A 20600-nucleotide genomic window follows, 5' to 3' on the forward strand; every position below is an offset into this window, starting at 1 on the left:
TTTTTTTAACTTACTGACAGGACATGAAATGATTCGTGAATGTAATGTATTTGACAAAAGTCCAAGTAAGGACAAGCCTAGTTAAAATTACTTGCCATTGGTTGAAATACAAGGCTAAGACCACAAACATAGCCTACTTCACATTTTCAATAAAGATTGAAAATGTAAAGCAGTAGTGGAAAACAAATAGTGATTAGAAGAAATGATGAGTTACCATAAACAAGAGTTACCACACATTTTGTAAAAATATAAAGTATAAACTAGCTGTCAAATGTGTTATGTTGTGCTTTATGCCAGGTAGAAATAAAGTATCACCAGTGAAAGATCAAAATTCGATTCTCACAGGAAATACAGTAGCATTATTAATCTAGTAAACATACACATAGAGCCCACAAGGGTAAAAAAAAAAGAGTAAAATACAGAACAGTTAGCCAAACAGTAATTCAAAGCTAGAAAGTTGCATCAGCAACGCATTAGCCTCAGGCAGCTTTCTATTAGTGGCTAGCTTGGTTTATAAACCTTTATATAACAGGAACACAGTCTCTTTCACAAGGGAGTCCTGTATAGCACAAGTAAAACACAATTTTTAAACCATGAGTTGAAAAACAATACATTACGACTAACATTAACCTGATCATAGAAGAAATAACAATATTCGGCCAAATAAACAATAACAACAACTGTAATAAAAACAGCAGTTATTATTTGGGGAGTAGATGAAAGATGTCTGTCGATATTTGGTTGGACAGTGGTTTGACAAAAGATGTAACCCTGTGCACACCTGACTGTACTCAAACTGTTATCTGTGATTATCACAAAAAATCATTTACATCTACAAATCTGTCTACACATGTTTTATGTGTGTGCCTAGAATACCAATCTTTCATAGAGTATAGCCCTCTATCACTGAATCACAAGTCCTTCACCAATTTTTCTGCTTTTCTGGTTCTGTTTTTCTTTTTCTTTGTTTTTAGATTTCCAGTGAAGACTATTTAAAAAGCTTAAAGTGCTCTTTTGATCGTATAGTCTCACACGACTGATCCTCAGTTAACAGGGCCGATTAGTATTACAAAGGTTAGAGTCCCTGTTTTCTCTGCTGTTTACTTGTTGACAGGGTCCCGCTGTTAACCGCTTTTACCAGAGTTTGTAGCGTGGACAATCTGGATTTACAGAGACGACTGTATCTAAGGAATAAGGATTGGAGTCCCTAAGTAAAAGAGTTGTACAAGCAAAAAAAAAAAAGAGGATATGGGGAATCCATCCATCGTCAACCGCTTATCCTGCGTACAGGGTCGCGGGGGGCTGGAGCTAATCCCAGCTGACATCAGGGGAAAGCGGGGTACACCCTGGACAGATCGCCAGTCCATCGCAGGGCCACACAAACAACCAGTCACACTCACACCTAAGGACAGTTTAGGGTCACCAATCAAACTAGTCAGCATGTCTTGGACGGTGGGTGGAAGCCGGTCCGGAGCAGCCGGAGTGAACCCACGCAGACACGGGGAGAAGATGCAATGGAGATGGGGAATGGAGGAGTAAAATAAGCAAAGGTGAGAGACCTGATTCTTCCTCATCCTATCATGCAATGTATGCAAAAAATTATGGTGAAGACTACAAAATCATTAGAATTATGGGTGAATGAATTCGGATGAATTCGGATTATCCACAGTAGGGGGTTTCAATAAGAGACAGCTACAGCAGGTAGAAGAAAAGGGTGATTCTTTTCAGGATCCTGCTTTTATTTTCTATTTAACTCCGTAAAAAATTTTTTATATTTCCCTATTGCTTTTATGTTTTATGTAAAGGACTTTGAATTACCTTGTTGTTGAAATGTGCTATACAAATAAACTTGCCTTGCTTTCCATCTTAAAGTAAAAATAAATTCTTAATTTTTATTCACGTTTTGCTTAACTTACAGGCTGATTTTAATATTTGACATTTGGCTGATTACTACTGAATTAGTTCCCAGGTCACTCAATACCTGATGCAGTGCATGCGTTCAGGTAGTAGCGCTAAAACACTTTTAATGCTGGCTTGGATACAACTTTAATTAACGTTTTCAAAAGATTTTGTCCCAGACGCTCTTTTCCTGAAAATAATTTCCTGATGGAAGTGCCTTTGAGCAAAGCGGTGGACAATGATGCAAGGTGAATTAACATCAATTGAAACTGAAATCAAACTTGGCTCAAAAACAATGCTACTATTGTATAACCTGAAAACTTAAATTGTGGGAAATTTTGAAATTAATTACAACTGTGCAGCATTTCTCTCCTAACAGGACAAGGGCTGACAAACATTTGATGCATTCATTCCTTCATTCGTAATAATTTAAGACAAAGTTGCCTTTACTACTTTAAGTCCAGTGGTTCTGAAATATTCGAGCACAAAAAGGCAGCATGTGTTATTGTCACAGAACTGTATGAATTCGCGTTTCAGAATCTCGCGATGTTGTGAGCCGACCCGCTAGTAGTGCTGTTGCCCCGCCAGTGAGTGATCAACCAGAGAGTAGACATGCTGAACCACTAGTTCACGTAGGATCCTGCCTGTGGTTCTCCTTACTTTATTGAAGAGTTATGACCGGGAGCATGTTTAAAACCGAACCTGTAACGTTATTTGGTAACTGATTAGCAGAAATCACAGAATCATAAAAAAACATTTGGAGAGAACTACTTGAGCCAGCCGGGTCTGACAGGGTGTAGGAATGGCAGCTCCCCGGCCGATAAAAGGCATCCTGAAAAACAAGAACAGCGGGGCAAACGTTAAATCGCTACCCGAAGACGTCCGGTCAGAGAGTCCTGAACAAGCCCCTGCACTCTCGGAGGATGACCAACAGTAAGTTTTCTGCTTAATTTAGATGTGAGCTTGGTAGTCAGGTGACGTTAGCTAACTTAGCTAGCGAAACACTTGTTAGCCTCTCTAACGTTACTGTAACGTATAAATCTCTGTGGCTGTCAGTGTGAGTCAGGAGCGTTTGCTGTCTGTATGAAAACTTTCTGGTTCATTCATCCAACAACCAGAGGCTCTCTCCTCCCTGATAAAATATTAATGGAATGAGTAAGTTAACCAAGAGCTAACGTTTATCTCTTAGCACCGTCTGTCAGGTTAGCTTGTTCGCTAGCCAGTAACAGTTAATGTCAGACCCACGACAGGTAATGTGGTTGTGACGGTCGGTAACAGATGTTAACGTTGTTATTAGTCAGAGACTCTCACCGTCGACTTACTTAACTTAGTGGTAATTAAATGTGGGTAATTATTGTTAAACAGTGACAGCCAACAGGCAACTATGACCATATTAGGGCAAACCATTAACACCAACTTAAACAGAGGTCTTGCTCAATCTAATGTACATAACTTTACAGTAAGCAAGGTTATTGTTTACCTCCTATTGACATGTCCTCATATTACCAAACATTACCTGCCCGTATCAATAGTTTGACGCCATTATATAACTCTTTAAAAATCCAGCACTATGTTAGGAAATGATTTAAACTAACTTAGGGCTGAACAAGTAATCGAAATCCCAATATGCCCTACTGCAATTTTCAAATGGCAGGCAGGAGGTGCAATATTTGTTAAAGGCAAAATGTGTATCAAAAGTAAATTAAATATTGTCGTGCTGCAGAGATTTGCTGGCCTACACATCATATTCTACAGACTATGTTTGGTAAAGATCCAAATCACACCATAACTATTTAAATACGTTTTTCACTGAAGATGAGTATAATTACTGTATGTAAAAAGTATCATTCCCTATTGCAAATCATCATAATTGCAATATCTGTAAAAATAATCACAATTAGATATTTTTTTCAAAATGATTTAGCCCTAATTTAAACCACGCCCATCAAACACTGAAGATGTGCTTTCTTCATATGAAAAAGATAGCATAATTTGTAAATAGGGCTGGGCAATATGGCCAAAAATGTTATCATGATAACAAATTTTACATCATTCAATATCAATAATTATCATGATAAATGTCATCATTATTTTTTTCCAAGTTGAAAGACTGATTTTTGCTCCTTAGTGAAGTTAATTGTGGTTTTAAATTATTCTTGATGGTCAGAATATGACAAACACTTGCCAAACAGTGGATCACTTCACAAATCTGAGGCAGGTAACATTCAAAACAGTTATTATAATATCTTTTTTCAAAAACTATGCATAAAATAAGTGAAATCTATTTTCAGTCCCTTTTCCTCAGCAAAACAAATATTTTAATAGAAAACATAAGTGCTAATTCTTTCGTGATTCAAATTTAATTGAATCAAACATTTATTGAAAACTTATTATATTGTTATTGAGGAAAATTATATTGCGATAATTATCATTATTGTTTTATTGCCCAGCACTGTTTGTAAGAGGAACAGGGTATTGAGCAGTGCATGGTCTGCTATAAGTTACATGAGAGTGATCAAGATCTAGGCCATTTCCAATATAACTAAAAGGCTCAAAAAATTTCGGGGTGTTGACACTGAGCTTATTGATGAAGCTTAAAATTAAACATGTTAAATAATATGTCTTGCTCAAAGCCTTTGACCAAGCAGACCTGGGTGTAGCCCAAGTTATGGTCCCAGTCTGTTTCAAAAGAGTGTGGTGGACTAGACTATTCAGATCTGATCATCTTACACTCACCTCTGCTTTAGTTCTTGTACAACCATCTCATAAGAATGCTGTTGAATATTATTAATTATCATTATAACTGCTCTCAAATCCCCTCCTTCCTGAACACATCTCATGTGCCCTGTACTTTGGGACCCTATTAGACTGTCAGAGGACATCTCACATTGCTCAGCTTAACTTCCATCGTGATGTTGGCCAGGATGATTGATTGGCTCATTCATCCACTCGCAGTAGAGGATGCCTGACAAAAATATCAAACTTGTTCGATGGCAATGGGGATACCCGCTGAGGTCAAGAACATTGCAGGGCAAATATACTGGGGTATGGCAACAGTGTCTCAGTTTAGCGAGTTTACCGAGCTAGCTGCAGATTGTGAAAACTTGTCTGGGACTGCTAAATCAGCTGTTCTGCTCGTTTAATAGGTGCTCTGCCTCGGGGTCGGGCTGACAAAAGTTGGAACTTGGTTTCTCTCTCTGGAGCCTTGCCTTCTCCTATGCATCGATATTATTGACACTGACACTTTTACTGTGGCAGTGAGACATAACGCCCAGATCACCAGCTCCTGTTAAGTTACTTCAGTGCTCGGCTTTTCCACAGCCACTTTTCAGTCTCCTCTTTGCCCCCTGGAAACTCCGGATAGTCAGATCTTACCAAAGATGGCATTATATTGGAACAAGTTATTTAAATGATATATTCAGGAAAAATCATGCCCTTAATTTTTTATTATAAAATATTCCTATTTTCTTTGCTGTTGGGAATATCTTGCCCTGGGTTTCAAAGTTAATCATACATCAGACTATGTAAAGGAGATTTGCAGATATGAGGGAGGCTTTTTTTTCCATGTCATGATTGGTTTTTAAAAAATTTGATAAAACACAAAAATAAATTTATTTGCATAATTTTTTTTATAGCTGTGGCATTATATAATTGTGGGTGGAAAAACGCATTGTTGGATATTTATGTGTGTCGCTATGTATGTCATCTGCGAACATGCCTGTGAGAAACTGGGTAAAAAGACACAAAGCAAAAAACAGTGCAGCCAGGGCTGTGCAGGAAGTATTCTCAGGCTTAATGCATTGCTGGTTCAAATCCCATCTGAGTTTGAACATTTGAAAGTGCCCCTGAGCAAGAATATCTCACTGAAAAGCACATCTTCCAATCTGCTTTTAAAACACAAGCTGAAAAAATAAAGCATTATTTAAAACATGTTGCCAACAAACATGGCTTAAAATATGTTGATGTGATTAAGTCTAAAAAATAAATACACAAACATAAGAGGGCATTTAAGGCTTTACATGAATTGAATTCTGTTTGATGTACAGTCAGGGTGAATTAACACCACCCACCTGCCAAATGCTGCTAAGTCTTTGGTGCTAGCTGGCGATTCTGCCCACAGTTGGGTTGGGCAGTATCATCTGTGGAATTTTAATCCCCTTTTAAAAGCATTAGATCTAATACAAATTAGGAGTCATTAGAAAAATTACATGGTTATAGGATGATGTTTCTGATCATTTAGATCTCAAGTGGGGGAGGGGGGGGGGGTTAGCTAGCACTACCCACCTTCAATTTCCAGCAGTTGGGGAAAAAACAGAAAGGCTTTATATCAACAGACACGCTGTGACCTACACTGTACATTTACTGCCAGACTGACAACTAATCTTTTCTCTGCTATGCTCGCTGTCACCGTCACTTTCTGCCACCTGTAACGTAGATGTCCTTTGAAAAGTGAAGAGAGGGAGCTGCTTTGATTACATTACGCTTTAATTACTTGTTTAATGAAATGTATGGGGCTGATTGTTCTTATGTTGTATATATGATGCTTTGGCAATGTTGTTATTACATTCTTGCCAATAAAGCTAATTTGAATTGAATTGAATTGAAAGCTAGCCAAGCGTTGAGTGTTGCTTGCACAGTGTGTGAGTGAAAATCATTAGTTGCACATGATATTAATGATTGTGTGAAATCTTAGTTGTGGCGGCGGCACACTGGTGTATGTTATGTGCACGCCACAAACTGTCCGCTTAGGTGCTACACTTCAAAGTTCAATGTTCATGAGTGTGGATGCTCACATCGGTATAGTTACCATTAATGTTATGGTTCTCGGTGTGGAGGGCCCTTTAGTAACAGTCCTCTCTGAGCTGCAGAGTGAGAAATTAGGCCATAGAAGGATGGCAGTTATTATTCCATCCATTTCCAACAGTGAATCAAGCCTTTTCTGTGTTGATACAAAAATAGTCTTTCTCGGAGTGATGAGGAAGTAGAGGAAAAACAGTTTTCTGGAAGAATCCTGTGTGCAGCCAAGCACCAAATCCACAGAGAAAAACAAGGGCTGACGGTGCTGTACCATGCTGCCAGTGTCGGCCCCATGTCAGTGTTATTGTTTTGACCTACCTAAACGATGACCTTACAATGTCATACACCTCTAGTATGCTAAACCTTTGGCATAGAACATTGACTACTTAGGCATGGTTTTTTTTATTAAGCTTTATATCTACCATTGTTCAGGACAGCATTGCTCACATCGGGCTTGACAAAAGCCCATGTGAACATGTTTTCCTTCTTATCTGCTCCAATTGTGTGGAGCATATTGCTTTGCCTTCCCAGCTCATTCTACAGTACCCCGACGATATCCTGAATCACCAACCACCCGGCATTATATTTCTTTTGACAACTTTCTGTCTATGTTTAAACAATCCAGCTTCCCTCCATAGATTTGTAGGACAAACATGAAACCATGACGTAACACTCAGTGGTTGTTAGTTACAGCCTGTTTGAATTATTTTTAATTGCCTGTTAGTTAGTGGAGACAACCACGATCTGTGGTAGTCAACTTAACTAAAGTAAAGATGAACCAGTGAAAATACAAATAATTGTGTGCATTTTGCTACAAAAGATAGAGATAAAAAATATAAGGACTTTCAATGTCATTTCAGAATCATTAAAGTGTGGATTATACAGCAACCCACATGTTCTATTTTATTAACTTGCAGCTCCATTTCATTTCTTTTAGCATTGTCACTTTTGTTATCCCTTCAATCACTCACTATTATTTAGTTAACAGTGATGTATGAGCCTCACACCCACTCATAAATAATTCATTGCATCCATGAAACTCAATCTCTCCTTCACTGTCTTGCGAGCCCGATCATCCCGACTGTGTGATCGACAGTTTGACTGGCAGGGAGGGAATCTCTGACTTTCCATATCGTGGAGGGAAAAATACCACTCAGGCCACCTGCGCATTTCACCCTCCTGTGTACAGGTCAGTTAAGGTCAGCTGTTGGCAGAGAGAATTAATACAGTTTCCTTATTGATAGGAAATATCTGAAATTTCTCAGTTCCTAACCCTTATTACCATAGTTACCAAGCAGTTAGGATAGGATCTGCTGATTAGGAAGTTTCTGTAAAACGGCCCCTGGTCTATCATGATTAAGAGCAGTAACTGCTTTAGGAATACTGCAGAAAAACGAAGTAAAAACACTTTATCTCCCTCTTTATTATCTCCTATATTCTTGTAATAGAGGTGGATGATATATTTAGTGTAATGGTGTAAAGTTGTTAAAATGAAACGCTTGACCTTTGAAATCATCAGATTGTTGTAACTGCAGTAAGTTAGTTTGGTCTCTTGCCTCACTTAGATTCAGCTTCATGTCACAAAACACAAATTTTTCCTGTTAGTATAACAGTGAAAATCCCTTGCTTACTTCAAATTTCTACACAGTATGACCTTACTGTGGCCACTGATGTGGGTTAGGGCCAGTGTATTCAATGTGCAGTCCCCACTCATTATGCTACTTCCACTCTGATGCCCTTTACCCCACCTAAAGTCTGATAGATGGCTTAAGTAACTGTTTTAGTCCTAAATCTAGCTTGCTATCTATCAAACTCTGTGTAAGCTTTGATTGTGCTTACTGATGCCTGAGGAAGGAGCCAAAGGATTTGCAATTGTGTTGAGTGTATGTCAACCACTGCAGAAAATGGCAGAAAATCTCAAATAGGAAAGGAGAAACATTGTGAAATTATTGGGCAATGACGATATCAACTCTAACGTCTATGAGTTTAACCAAAGGTTGGCAACAGCAAGAAGAAACTTGTGAAATCTACAACGATTCTTAGAGGTGACTGTGTAAAAAAATGCTTCTTTGGCAAAGGTTCTTTGCCAAAAACATTCAATAACTGGCATGGAAAAGAAAAAAAAAACTTAGATTTGATTAAATCCACATCATTCAACTAAAGGTAATTTACTACTGTTTTTTAAGGACCTGTCATTCATTTAGATGATGCTTGTTTTTTTTTCTGGGGAAAAAGGACGCAAATAAAATTAATGAGCATCTCCCTTCATGGCCGGTCCAAATTTCCTTCTCTGCTGCTTTTGGCTTGAGACAGTACGTGGAAGCAGTGTATTCTATGCATTTTCACCAGCCACTGTCTGCACTGTCAAACAAGGGCATGCTGTTGGTAGCTTTAGCCAGTAGTGGAGAGCACAGGGCTGGACCTTTCCACCTCACTACCCTCTGACTATGCTACCTGATAGCACAGCTCAGCTCTCAATGATGACTCACTCTATTTAATGAGTTTTCCTGAAGCGTTATGTCGCCAGCTATTGACCACCTTGGAGAGGTCATCATTATCACGTAAGAGATACAGCTCTGTATTTAGTGTGCGCTAGTAGTTGGTGTTTTTTTTTTTCTTTCTTTCTTGCAGAGGCAGGTGCATCATCGTTGTATTACATTTTTTTTGTAATGAATGAACAAAAAAAAACAGAGGTTTGGTGGAAATAGAACATGGTTGGCTGCTTTTGGTGTGTGTTGTGTAACTACACACACTAGAAACACTACAGACTTACTAACGGCTAACATTGTAACGCACACACTCCCAGATGTTAACTCAGGGTAGTCAGAGTAAAATATTAATGTTATATAAATAAATGTATAATTATATGTACTCTTAGTATTATTTTCTTCAAAAATCAGAGTGATTGTCCATCACTGCGTGTTTTTGATGCAGTTCTGGACCCGGACTGTAGAGGATTGCTATATGTAGTATAGGGGTATGCACTCTTTGGGCTCTCTAGATTTGCTCGTGTTCCAGTAACACAAACCCAACCAACAAGGTAGCTAATTTTATAACATGAGTCTGCATGCTCAGTATGTTGGTCAAGGATACTTTATCAGGATCCGATCAGGCTGAGCAGCATTGGCCTATGTGCTTGTCTGTTTACAGAGTGGTTTCTCAAACAATTAGGCCACTTTGCTGCTCATAAGTAGGCCAGCAGCTCGTCATATTTCGAGGTGTGAATCTCCACTTACCACATGATTAGATTACAATTCACCTGTCAATGATTCGAATGGACTTTTGATAGCATTATCAAACATTCATAAATATAAATAGGGTGGACAAAGTAATAGAAACACCAGTCAGTATAACACAGTGCAGTTCAACAGCACCACGCACTCCTGCCTTCAAAATCAACACCGCTCTGAAACAGCTTCAACAGAACATTATAACCTTCATGGAGGTTGGATTCATTGCAGGACATTTACACTGCATTGGTTTGTGCTAGCTGTACTTAATAAATTCAATAACTTATTGACCTCTTAAGGATGCATGCATGCAAGCTGGTTAAGTAAAGCCTAATACCAAAGTGAACTCCTGAGGAACAGAGTCGGTGCGGCATCCAGGGAAATCGACGTGGCCCAGCATCCACAACCTAGTTGATTGACTTATTGACAAATCTCTGAGTGCGTACTTGTGTGTGTGTGTGTGTGTGTGTGTGTGTGTGTGTGTGTGTCATTGTTAAAGTGGTGCAGGGCAGGCCACAACACCTATACAATCAAGAAATTAGTTGCAGTGGAACTAAATGAAGTGCCAAGGGATTGGGGTTTGCCACGTTAACTATCAACAGGAAGAATATGAAAATTGATTTTGTCCTCCGATTTGCTGCTTATCTTGGGAACTTGGGAGGACCCTCTTCAGTGCTTTGGGACAGAGAGAATGATATGGTGTATTGGCTCTGCAGGCTTGTAGCAGCAGGTAGTAGATTTAGCATCTCTCTCGCGTTCCACACCCCCTGCCTGCCTGTCTCCCTTTGTTCCATGACTAAGGTCAAGACTGATGGACAGTGACTTTGCAGAAAAGGTCAGGGAGAGCAGACTGGTGGTTTAACCCAAGCCGGATAACTCCCAGAAGCACCTGGATAAATAGTGTTAGGTTTCAGCTTAGTTTGTTAGGAAATTAAAATGATGAAAAAGCATGAGAATGCTAATGAGACAATGAAAACTACACAGGTTTACAGTAAAATGAAAGAGGAAGAGAAATGGAGAGTGGGGCTACAAAGACCAAATGACATCAAAGCTCAAAAAGATGTCAAATGCATTATAACAAAATCTTAATAGGCAGTGACATGATGCATATTTTTTCTTCCTGTGAGTTGAAAGAAATGTTTTCATTTCCTCTCCCCTGAACTTTATTCCCAGGTGCTGTTTTAGTTTTTGTTTCTGTTCATTTCCCCTATGGATTTGAAAGGGCAGCAAGGATTAGAGTAATTTTGAACAAAAAGCCCCAAACAGAGCATGTGGAGGTGACAACCTTATTCCCCAGGGAATGGAACCATTTGGGGAATTAGGAACAGGTGTGTGTTTCGACTCTAGAAAAAGCAATTGTATGAAATGAGACTGTTGTCAGATATTTGACCTTTATTCACTCACAGCTGATCAGCCGTAGCGCTCAGTCAGAGCCTTATTCGCATCCGTGATGGATTACACAAAAACAAATAACCATGTCTCTTCCTGAAAGACGTCAGAAACCAAATTGGTGCAGATGACATTTCCGGGCTTCTTTGTCTGCGTGTTCCCAAAATATGCAGTCTGAGTGAAAACTGGGGCATGTTCAGTCCTCGATTAAATCTGCCCGCTCTTCTCCCCGGAGGAGTCTGTGGAATGCGATGGTGGGTGGGTAGCTGGTGCGCGGCGGTCCGAATTTCATTTATGTCTCATTGTTTTTTTTCTTTTATCCTTCTTACAGGAAGAAATCCCAGAAATGGGATGAGATGAACATCCTGGCCACGTACCATCCAGCCGACAAAGACTATGGTCTGATGAAGATTGATGAACCAAGCACACCTTACAACAGGTTTTTTTTTTTTAGCTATTTCTGTTGATAACACTGTTTTTTTTTCTTTGAAAATATTTTAAATGCTACATTTTAAATTCGAAGCTATCTGGAGACATTCATTTAGTAGAGGCTTGTAAAAAAGTGTACCTCTATCTGCCCCTAAAATAGAGCGTTAGAGCGTTAACCAGTGCCAGTGTAGGAGAGATAAGTGTGTGTTGGTGTTACAGGGATGTCTCAGCAGGTTAGTAATCCAATATGTCAGGGTGCTGCAGGGAAGGTCACCCTTGTCACAGACCTTTCCCTCTGTGCTCTCCTTCCTCTCTACCCTTCCCTCTGTCGACCTGTCTCTTTGGCAGCTGCACTTCCTCTCCTTCCCAATCCTCCCTCCCTCGCCTCGTTTTCATCTTATCTTTACTCTGTTCATTTCTCTCTTTCAGGATGGTGGGGGACGAAGATGATGAGGGCGCGCTGAGTGACTCTGATGGCCACAGCGGACTTGCAGCTGATGATCTGGCATCAAAGTAAGAATTACATGTGGAACGGAGGGAGACGAGTACAAACCAAGTACAGAGATAATTAGGTTATCACTGTAACAGCGCTGTAGCCTTTTGATTTTAAATGTTTCTGTAGCTGCTGGAGCAGTGTGTAGCATTTTAGATTTCTTGTGAAGTAGAACTATAACCTGGAAAAGGGAGAACAGTGTTTGGCCCAGATAAGCCACACCTGAACACACTCACCGATGTCCTTGTCCTCCCAACAAGAATGTGTCGTAACTGATAAGGGCTTATTTACTGTACAGTCTCTGAAGTCCTTAAGAGCACTTTACTGCAGCTTCAGACTGAGATGACACATTTTGGACAAGACATTACGAGAAAAAAAGTTGCAGTACTATTGTTTTATAAACACTTTCTCTGGAAACATATTAATCAATTTTTATCCCTATAACTGATTTGCCAGCTGGTGTCACGACCTTTTATATAGCATACCCCAATGGCATCCAGATGTAACCTCCTAGTTAGTGGTGGTGTAATTGAGCAGCTGCTCAGCTGCAGCCTCCAGGTCAGAGTTGTCCTGCCAGAAAGTTGTGGCTCCAGATTGGGTTTACTAAATGCGTCTTGACAAACTTCCATCTTGACCTCCTTTTTCCACTGAAAGACAATAGAGCTGGGAGAACCACGGTAAAGGTCAGCAGTAACCCAAACTAATGTAAAATTGGCGTGTCCTGCTCACTGAGCGGACAGCAGTATGGTTCACTGCAGGTCTGTTGAATTTGTGGCTCTGAAAGGTACTCGGTGTACTCACTGTGTGTGTGTGTGTGTGTGTGTGTGTGTGTGCGCGAACCTAATATGACTTACTAGTAATGCTACTTACTTAAGTTTGTTGTACTTTTTAAGATGTTTTAATACAGCAATAAAACGCACCAGTGAGGGGGAAAAAAAGCATATCTCTATTATAGGTTCTGCATAGCGTACACACAAACAATATAACATTTGATAAAACAAATTATAAACCAAACGGACACACTCACACCCCATGGTACTGTGTGGAGGTAAGTGTTACTCTGTTTATTCATTATCTGACAGCATTTCTTTGTTTTCATGGAAATGCTTTGTGCATTTTTACTCTCGGCCACAATCGCTGCTTGTCAGTAAACAATGGCTTTATGGGTGTTTCCCCAGCCTTGAATTCCAGGGGGAAAAAACTGTTATGCGATGTAAGGAAAAAAGCTCTAAATTATAATGGCTACTGTTAGTACTACAGATATGCTTAAAGTTGTTTTAAAGCAAATGCCACTGTGAATATACTTTTACACTGTGCAAACTGTTTTGAATATATTTATTTTTCTGTGACCAGATAATTTTTAAAAGAAGAAATCCGCATGAGGTTAAAATGTTAGGTTCATCAGTTTAACAACCACCTGTGGAGAGTGCCAAGGGTCAGGGCCACAATGCAGTAAAAATTGAAGTAACAAATACTTCTGTGACTCTAGACTAATCCTAAAATAAATGTGCATTGCCAAGATTTCATTTTAGTTTTGCGTGAAGCAGCAGTGTTGTTTAGCTTACAAAGAAATCTTTGTGTTGCATGTTCGTCTATCCTGTGAGAGGGATCTCTTTTTTTATAGGGAATGATATATATATATATATATATAGGGTGTGGTGTACAGATTACAAAACCTCCTGAGGCAATCTTGTGATTTGTGATATTGGGCTGTATAAATAACATCAACTTTACTAGACTGATAATCAGTAACCGAAAGGTTTCGGTGTTTGTTCCTCAGACAAAAAGAACTAAAGCCTCTTTCCGTGCACCCGCAAAGAATGCTGTCTTTTTTGAATGAGAGTGCGATTGTGATCTCTTTTTTTTAACCTGAAAATCTTGAAGAACAGCAGTTTTATCAAAACAGCTGATCGCATTGTAACTCCTGGACAAGCAGAAGCAACTTCACCCTGACAAGTTTTTCTGTGGAAGGAAATATATCACTCAGAGCTCTGGATGGTAATGGGAGCTTGAGATGTGTATTTGCTGTGGGCCAACGTGCTTACATAAGTGCACTGATGCAGGGATGGGGGTGTGTGCACCACAGAGAGGATAGTGATCAGCTCCAGGCTTGGAAGTCAATTAGGGGCCTTTGTTTACTTCCACACAGAGTGCCTTCCATTGTTTTACACTAAACCCTCCAGATAGAACAACAGCTGCTCTTTTCCTCTGTCCTCTTGTTGTTTAATCTCTCTCTCGTCCATCAATTATCCAACTATGCTTTCCTTAAATTTACCTCCCTCGTCTCTAATTCGCTGCATCACTTACACCTTCTCTCTTCCTTCCCATCTCAGTTTTGATCCCCCATCCGCCTTGGATATCTGATACCATTACTGGGTGCATTTTGAAACTGTAGGGAAATTGGCAGTCTTCTTTCTGGGTGAATGAGGCCAGTTTGTTGGAGTGCAGTAGTACAGTAAATGGGAGCTTCCCCCGGAGCCAGTTGCACCGATTCACTACCATCTATTGAGCCGTAAACCATTATTCATTTTCTCCTCTGCTGTTAAAGCTCTTAGTGAGTGTGAGCGATGGTGAGATAGTAACTCTTGTTATTTTTGTCTTGCACTTGAGTACTCGCACACGCTCACATCTCACTGTGCCTACTCACTCCTCCTCCCCCTCGCCTAATATCTCTCCCATCTGTGTTCCTCCCATGTCTGTTTCTCTCCATAGAAGTTTTTTTATTTTAATCACCACACAATGACTTTAAGAGGGGTCTCCTGTTTCTATTTGGTCATTTAATATGGTGAAAACACAACAGAGGAAAATCACAATGGGAATGGAAATACTGGAAAGAGGCATTTCTTTAATTGAAATTTCTTATTACAAAAATTATTCTTGTCCCTTTCTGTCTGTTTTTATCTTCTTTCAAGGCTGGTAGCAGCAGAGGGCTCAGAGCCTCGCTTCATGAAGGAAGAAGAAGAAGAGGAGGAAGTAGAAGAGAGCAGCGAGGAGGAGGAAGATGAGATGACTCCTGAAGAACAAGGTAAACATGGAGAGCCTTTTCCTCTTTTTTTACTTTTTAATTGATCACATCCATACCTACTAGAGCCTTAATTGATCTTGTGTCGGTGGATTATTGTCATCTTTATATGACAATAGGGTGGTGTTGTGTCATCATTAAGGCATCACAGTCATAACTCAACAGCTGAACGAAAGAGGCGTATATCAGTATCCATGGTACAGCTTTTTGTTAGTAGTGCCAGCGAGGGCGTGCCTCAGTTCACCTGTTTACAGTCTACAAAGACTCTTTAATACAAAGTGTCCTCTGCAGCTGTGAGGGTGACTAAATGCAAAGTGAAGTGCTGGTGGAGAGGGATGCAGTGTCCTGTATGCTCTTGACCTTACGCTGACTTCCTTTAAGACACACACACACACACATACATACACACAGTGTCGATATGCTTTTGACCGTTCTCTGACTTTGCCGTCTATGCCCACATCATACACACACACCCCCACCTCTTTTTCTCAGATACAGGGATGTCAGTTCAGCTGCATCAGCGCACACACATCCGCTGATGCATCGTGCCTGCAGAGTTTCCATGCTTGCTTGTTTTTTATATTTATATCTGAACTGTGCGGGTAAAAGCCACAGAACAGTCTGGAAACTGCACCCTGATCGATGTAATCCAACTGCAGGGCTGTAGCGTCAGCAGTTCTTGACACACAGTTCTAGTCCTGCCAACTTGTGCCACCTATAGGAACGGTTTAACATCATGGAATCAGCATGGAGACATGCTGATTCAGGTGGAAGAGGATATTTTACATGAATTATTTTAAGTTATGTGTGGGGAGGAGGTCAACACAAAATACAAGACAGACTCTGTGAGCAGATATATGCCAGTGCAACCATTTCAAGACAAACGTCGTCAAAGTGAAAATGGCTCTGCCAGTTGACTTCTGCCTGAAGAGCTGCACTGCAGTGCCAGGATGAAGTGACCTCATTGCAACCTTCAGTGTTTGCTTTGCCTCTCCACTTGTCACAGATGTGTGTATATTCAAATCCTGAATGCCACATTTGTCACTCACATTTCTAGACACAGAGCCTTCGCATGGCCTTTGTTAGCCTCACATGAAGTCTATGCCACACCCTCCTTTTTTACCTAATTGTTGTTATTACCAGAATATCTGTACTTTGCCAACATTATAATTAACCGACCTAAATTCGGCATGCACCCATTGCTTTTGGCAAGTTAAAGTGGTTTGAAATGTATTCCCTCTCCGCAGCCAAAAAGAAGCATTTTCAGATGATGAGGAAGATGCACTACAACGAGGGCATGAACATCAAGCTGGCCCGCCAGCTCATTGCCAGCGAGCTAGAAGAGGACGAAGACGTGGACGAAGAGATGAGGGACGACACAGAAGAGGCGAGGGAGGAGACGGAGGAGATCAATGTTGACCCACCACAGGAAGGTGAGGAGAGGGAGGATGCGTTCTTGCACATGGGGGATAAATAATTTGGACAGTTTCCAGGCAAACAGTGTTTATTTTTTATTTTTTTTTTCAGTGTATTCAAAGAGGCATAGTGGTGTAGTACACCTTGCAAATAATAGCTGACATGGAGAGATTCAGAAGTAATGGCTTTGCGCACTGATGCACACTGTCAGTGTGGATGTCGTTATTATAGATTATACTGCTGGCTGCTCTTTGTTTGTGCCGCTCTGTAGTTCATTTACTCGTAAAGCTGTCCATCAGCAGGAGGTCCAGTTATTTAAATGAAGCGCTATAACCCACTCTGTACATGAGCAGGCTGGGTTATAATAAAAGGCTTTAGTTAACGCATACTGATTAGTTTAAAATTATCTTGATCTGTACTGCTGCCAATCTAGGAAACCATGCATTCTAAGGGCCTGTGTCCACCAAAACATTTTTTACTGAGGCCAGCGTTTTCTTTTTTTTTCAATTAATTGCAATGGGAGCTCCACGTTTTTACCACATGGTAAAAACGTCAGCAGCGTGATGAGGCACTGAGCGTGTTTTTGGCACGTTCTGGACGTTTTTTTTCCGGTCGCCGAGAGTTGAAAAATGTTCAACTTTGGAAAAAACGCAGCGCATGTCACTGTCACTTTTTACCCAGCTGCCAAATCACAGTGCAGGAGGGGCGGGACAAACACCACACCACATCTCAGCTCTTGAACAAAACGATATGCGTCCTCACCGAGTTATTTCCTCGCCCGCAAAATCTCATGGCAATCTCGCTCTACATGTTTTAGCCATCTCTTCATGCAGAGCAAGGGCCAGAGCAAGTAGGCCTACCCTACTTTGTGGTGACATTTTTGCATTCAGTAAAATTAGGTAGCCTACTAGCCACCTCCACGTATTTCATGTATCATAGCAACTAAAGTGTCTTGGGGGGGAAAAAAAACGCTGTGCCTCCAAAGCCCACCCTAGCGCTCCCAGCTAGGCGTTTTCAGCTGGTAAAAAACGCTTTGGTGGACACAGGCCCTAATACTTCATAACATAAGAGATTTAGACTGGCTTCTGTAAGGCTAACAGCTCTTTGTGCATTAGTTGGTCCTTTAGTCAGATGTAAAATATACAATGACTGTGATTTCAGTTTGGACAGTTGTGTAATATTGAAGAGGAAAATAAATTCAAAGAAAGTGAGTATGAACCCCAAAGGAAGTATCAAAAGGAAACAATATTGCTGAGTCTCTTTCTTGAGAATGAAAAAGCTAACTTTCTAAGCTGCAGACTGATGTTACTGAAGATATGAAACTAGATGTTGAGTTTTTTGTCAAACCATCAAACCTGTTTTTAATCACAAATTGGTTCAATTTCCACTAGCTGCCCCGTTTAGAGGATCAAAGTACAAAGTGCAGAAAATTTACATTTGATTTTTTTTTTTTTCTAGCTCTGTCGATCTTTCTGTTCTCATGTGTGTCTGCCTGTTTGTCTCTTGTTCGTCCTCCAGCTGATTCCCTGGACTCGTAGATGAGGCCCCTCTTCTACCTTCAGCCCTGTGTGTTGGCTCAAGATGCAGAAAGACAATGCCACTGCGCTCTGTGTTTTAATGCCGGGCCGTACAGCAGACACCGCTTCACCACCCATATAACAACCCTCAGCAGCCAATAACCTCCTGGTCACCTGTCTGTCTCTACTATTCCTTAGAACTGTGCAATATAACCTTAAAACACACTGGTTTTTAACTCCCAGAATCAGTACACACAAGTGAAGCACCTTCCTCTTCCTCTCTCTCCTGTTGCCAAGAATCCCCCCCCCCCCCCCCCCCCCCCCCCCCCCCCCCCCAACTCCAACTTCCTCTGAACTGGCGTCGCACTGAAGAATATTTGATTCTGACTCTGCAAGGAGGATCAAAAAAACCCAGCAGGGCTCCCGTCTGGCTGCTCAACAGTCACCAGGCCACAGAGCCAGTACGTCAGCCCTGGAGGAAACCAGGGGAAACCCAACGGCCTCACTAAAGGCATATCTGAGACATGACGACAGCACTTATACTGGGTGCACTTCAGATGGCTTTTATTTTTGTTTTGCTTTGTGACCCACCACTCTGTTTGCATTTTCTCTTCTCCTTTCAGTGTGTTTTGTGACAAAAGTTGGACACTGATGACCACTTGTAGGTTTTTGTTTGTGTGACTTTACCTGGTAATTCAGGAAAGTTGTTGACATTAGCATGATGGTGGTATGACAATTTAGGAGCTATATATTGGTCGAACAGTAGCTCCTAAACATAACCTTCGTAATCTAAATTACATTATTAAAAAAAATCATTATTCAACCAACAATACAAGTGAAACAACACACATGGTCCGTATTATATTGGCTAAATTGTCCAAGGATGTCTTATTTTACGTTCTCTCTTTACAAGCAAGAACACCACATAAAAACCTCATTTCAAATTCTGGCAATTTTAAAAAACATATATACCTCACAGAACCACACTGTAGGCCAAATTTTCCCCAAACACTGACAAATTTGGCATTTATGTTGTAAAAGCATTTAAATCAATCAATCAGTTTATTTTGTGAAAGAAGATCTTAAAAATGTTTAGTCAAGACTGAGTCAGGCTTATGACCCCTGTGTTTTTCCTGGCCATTTTAGCTCTTTAAAATAGAAGTACAGCACATGCTACTGATAAACAGGACCGTGTCCCGTGTTTAACAGGCTACAGCTTTCAGCGCCAGGCTCTTATGTAGGGTAGACAAAGAAGCAACCAGCGCTCATTGTACTCTCGCGCCCAGACGACCTGCGTATTTAACTTCTCGTTGCATGAGAGCTTCACCAGGCAGAATTTGTGAGGAAGTTCTTGAGGAAAGTACAATCATCTAGTTTGTGTTTTAATTTCTCACCTGGCTTCAATACACTTTATTTAATGTTGTCTGATGTACTTTAGTGTGTACGACGCAGCTTGGTAATGTGAAAGAGTTGTCATTGATGCTACTGACAAGTTGGTTGAAGCGGATGTTGGCGAAAGGAGTTAACCACTAAGGTTTATTGGAGGTGAATGGTTTTTGTAATGTCTTGGGTTCCTAAGTGTCAAGAAAGTTACTGCAAAGTCTTAAAAAACTGTAGGATTTGACAAAAGTATTGATGAAAATAAATAAATAAATTGCAATGGTAATGTTGTTGACTGTCAGTTTCCGGGGAGTGATCCTCAGCTACACACTGGAAGGTTTTACTTGGCAGTTGAATGAAGAACCAAATGCCCAAAGAGAAAAGTATGTTGGAACTCTGAGTATGTCTAGTGTTGTGATCTCTTAATGTTCTTCAGACCCTTTAATTCTTCACTGTGTTGAGCTCTGTATTACAGAAACACAGGATCACAGACCCAACAGACGGACTTCTGCAGACGTCCCTTTGTGGTTTAGTTCTTGTAATTTAGTCTTCGGTGGCATTTTTTGTCTCCACGTTAAAGTTTAAAGCAACTTCCTTTCGACTATTTCCCACCAATCAACAAGCTCACATTCGAGCAGTTTATTATCACGATTATTGTAAAGAAACAGGAATAGTTATGTCTGGAAATACATTTTTTTTAATTTTGGTTTATTTTGTAAACCGATAGAAAAGACAACGGCAGAGAGGCTGATACGCTCGGTTTATCTTCTCTTAAGACAAAAGGACAACGTCGTCCGAAACGTAACTGACATGATCACCCCATCGGTGGTTGTTACCTGTCAAATGTGCCTCTTACGTATTTATGTACATGTGTGTAAAATGAACAGGCTATGCCCCATGTTAAGGTTTTTTGTTTTGTGCCGTTTTTCTTTTGCCTCACGTGTCCAGTGTCTCGCTTTTTACTTTTGCACCACTTTGTTTTGTTTTCTAAGGATGACAGACTGTTAGGGAGTCCTGTGACTCTGCAC

General features: G+C 40.4%; 1 protein-coding gene across 1 annotated transcript; it reads left to right on the forward strand.

The window, feature by feature from the left end:
- Window positions 1–2464: 2464 nt before the first annotated feature.
- Window positions 2465–18499, forward strand: ppp1r2 (protein phosphatase 1, regulatory (inhibitor) subunit 2). The gene is made up of 6 exons (XM_046050503.1): window positions 2465–2832; window positions 11647–11754; window positions 12174–12257; window positions 15150–15262; window positions 16507–16692; window positions 18194–18499. Exons 1-6 carry the CDS (start codon window positions 2702–2704, stop codon window positions 18211–18213), a joined length of 642 nt encoding a protein of 213 aa, XP_045906459.1. The 5' UTR covers window positions 2465–2701; the 3' UTR covers window positions 18214–18499.
- The last annotated feature ends 2101 nt before the right edge of the window (window positions 18500–20600 follow it).

Source organism: Micropterus dolomieu, linkage group LG05 (assembly GCF_021292245.1).
Source record: "Micropterus dolomieu isolate WLL.071019.BEF.003 ecotype Adirondacks linkage group LG05, ASM2129224v1, whole genome shotgun sequence".
Taxonomy (NCBI): Eukaryota; Metazoa; Chordata; class Actinopteri; order Centrarchiformes; family Centrarchidae; genus Micropterus; species Micropterus dolomieu.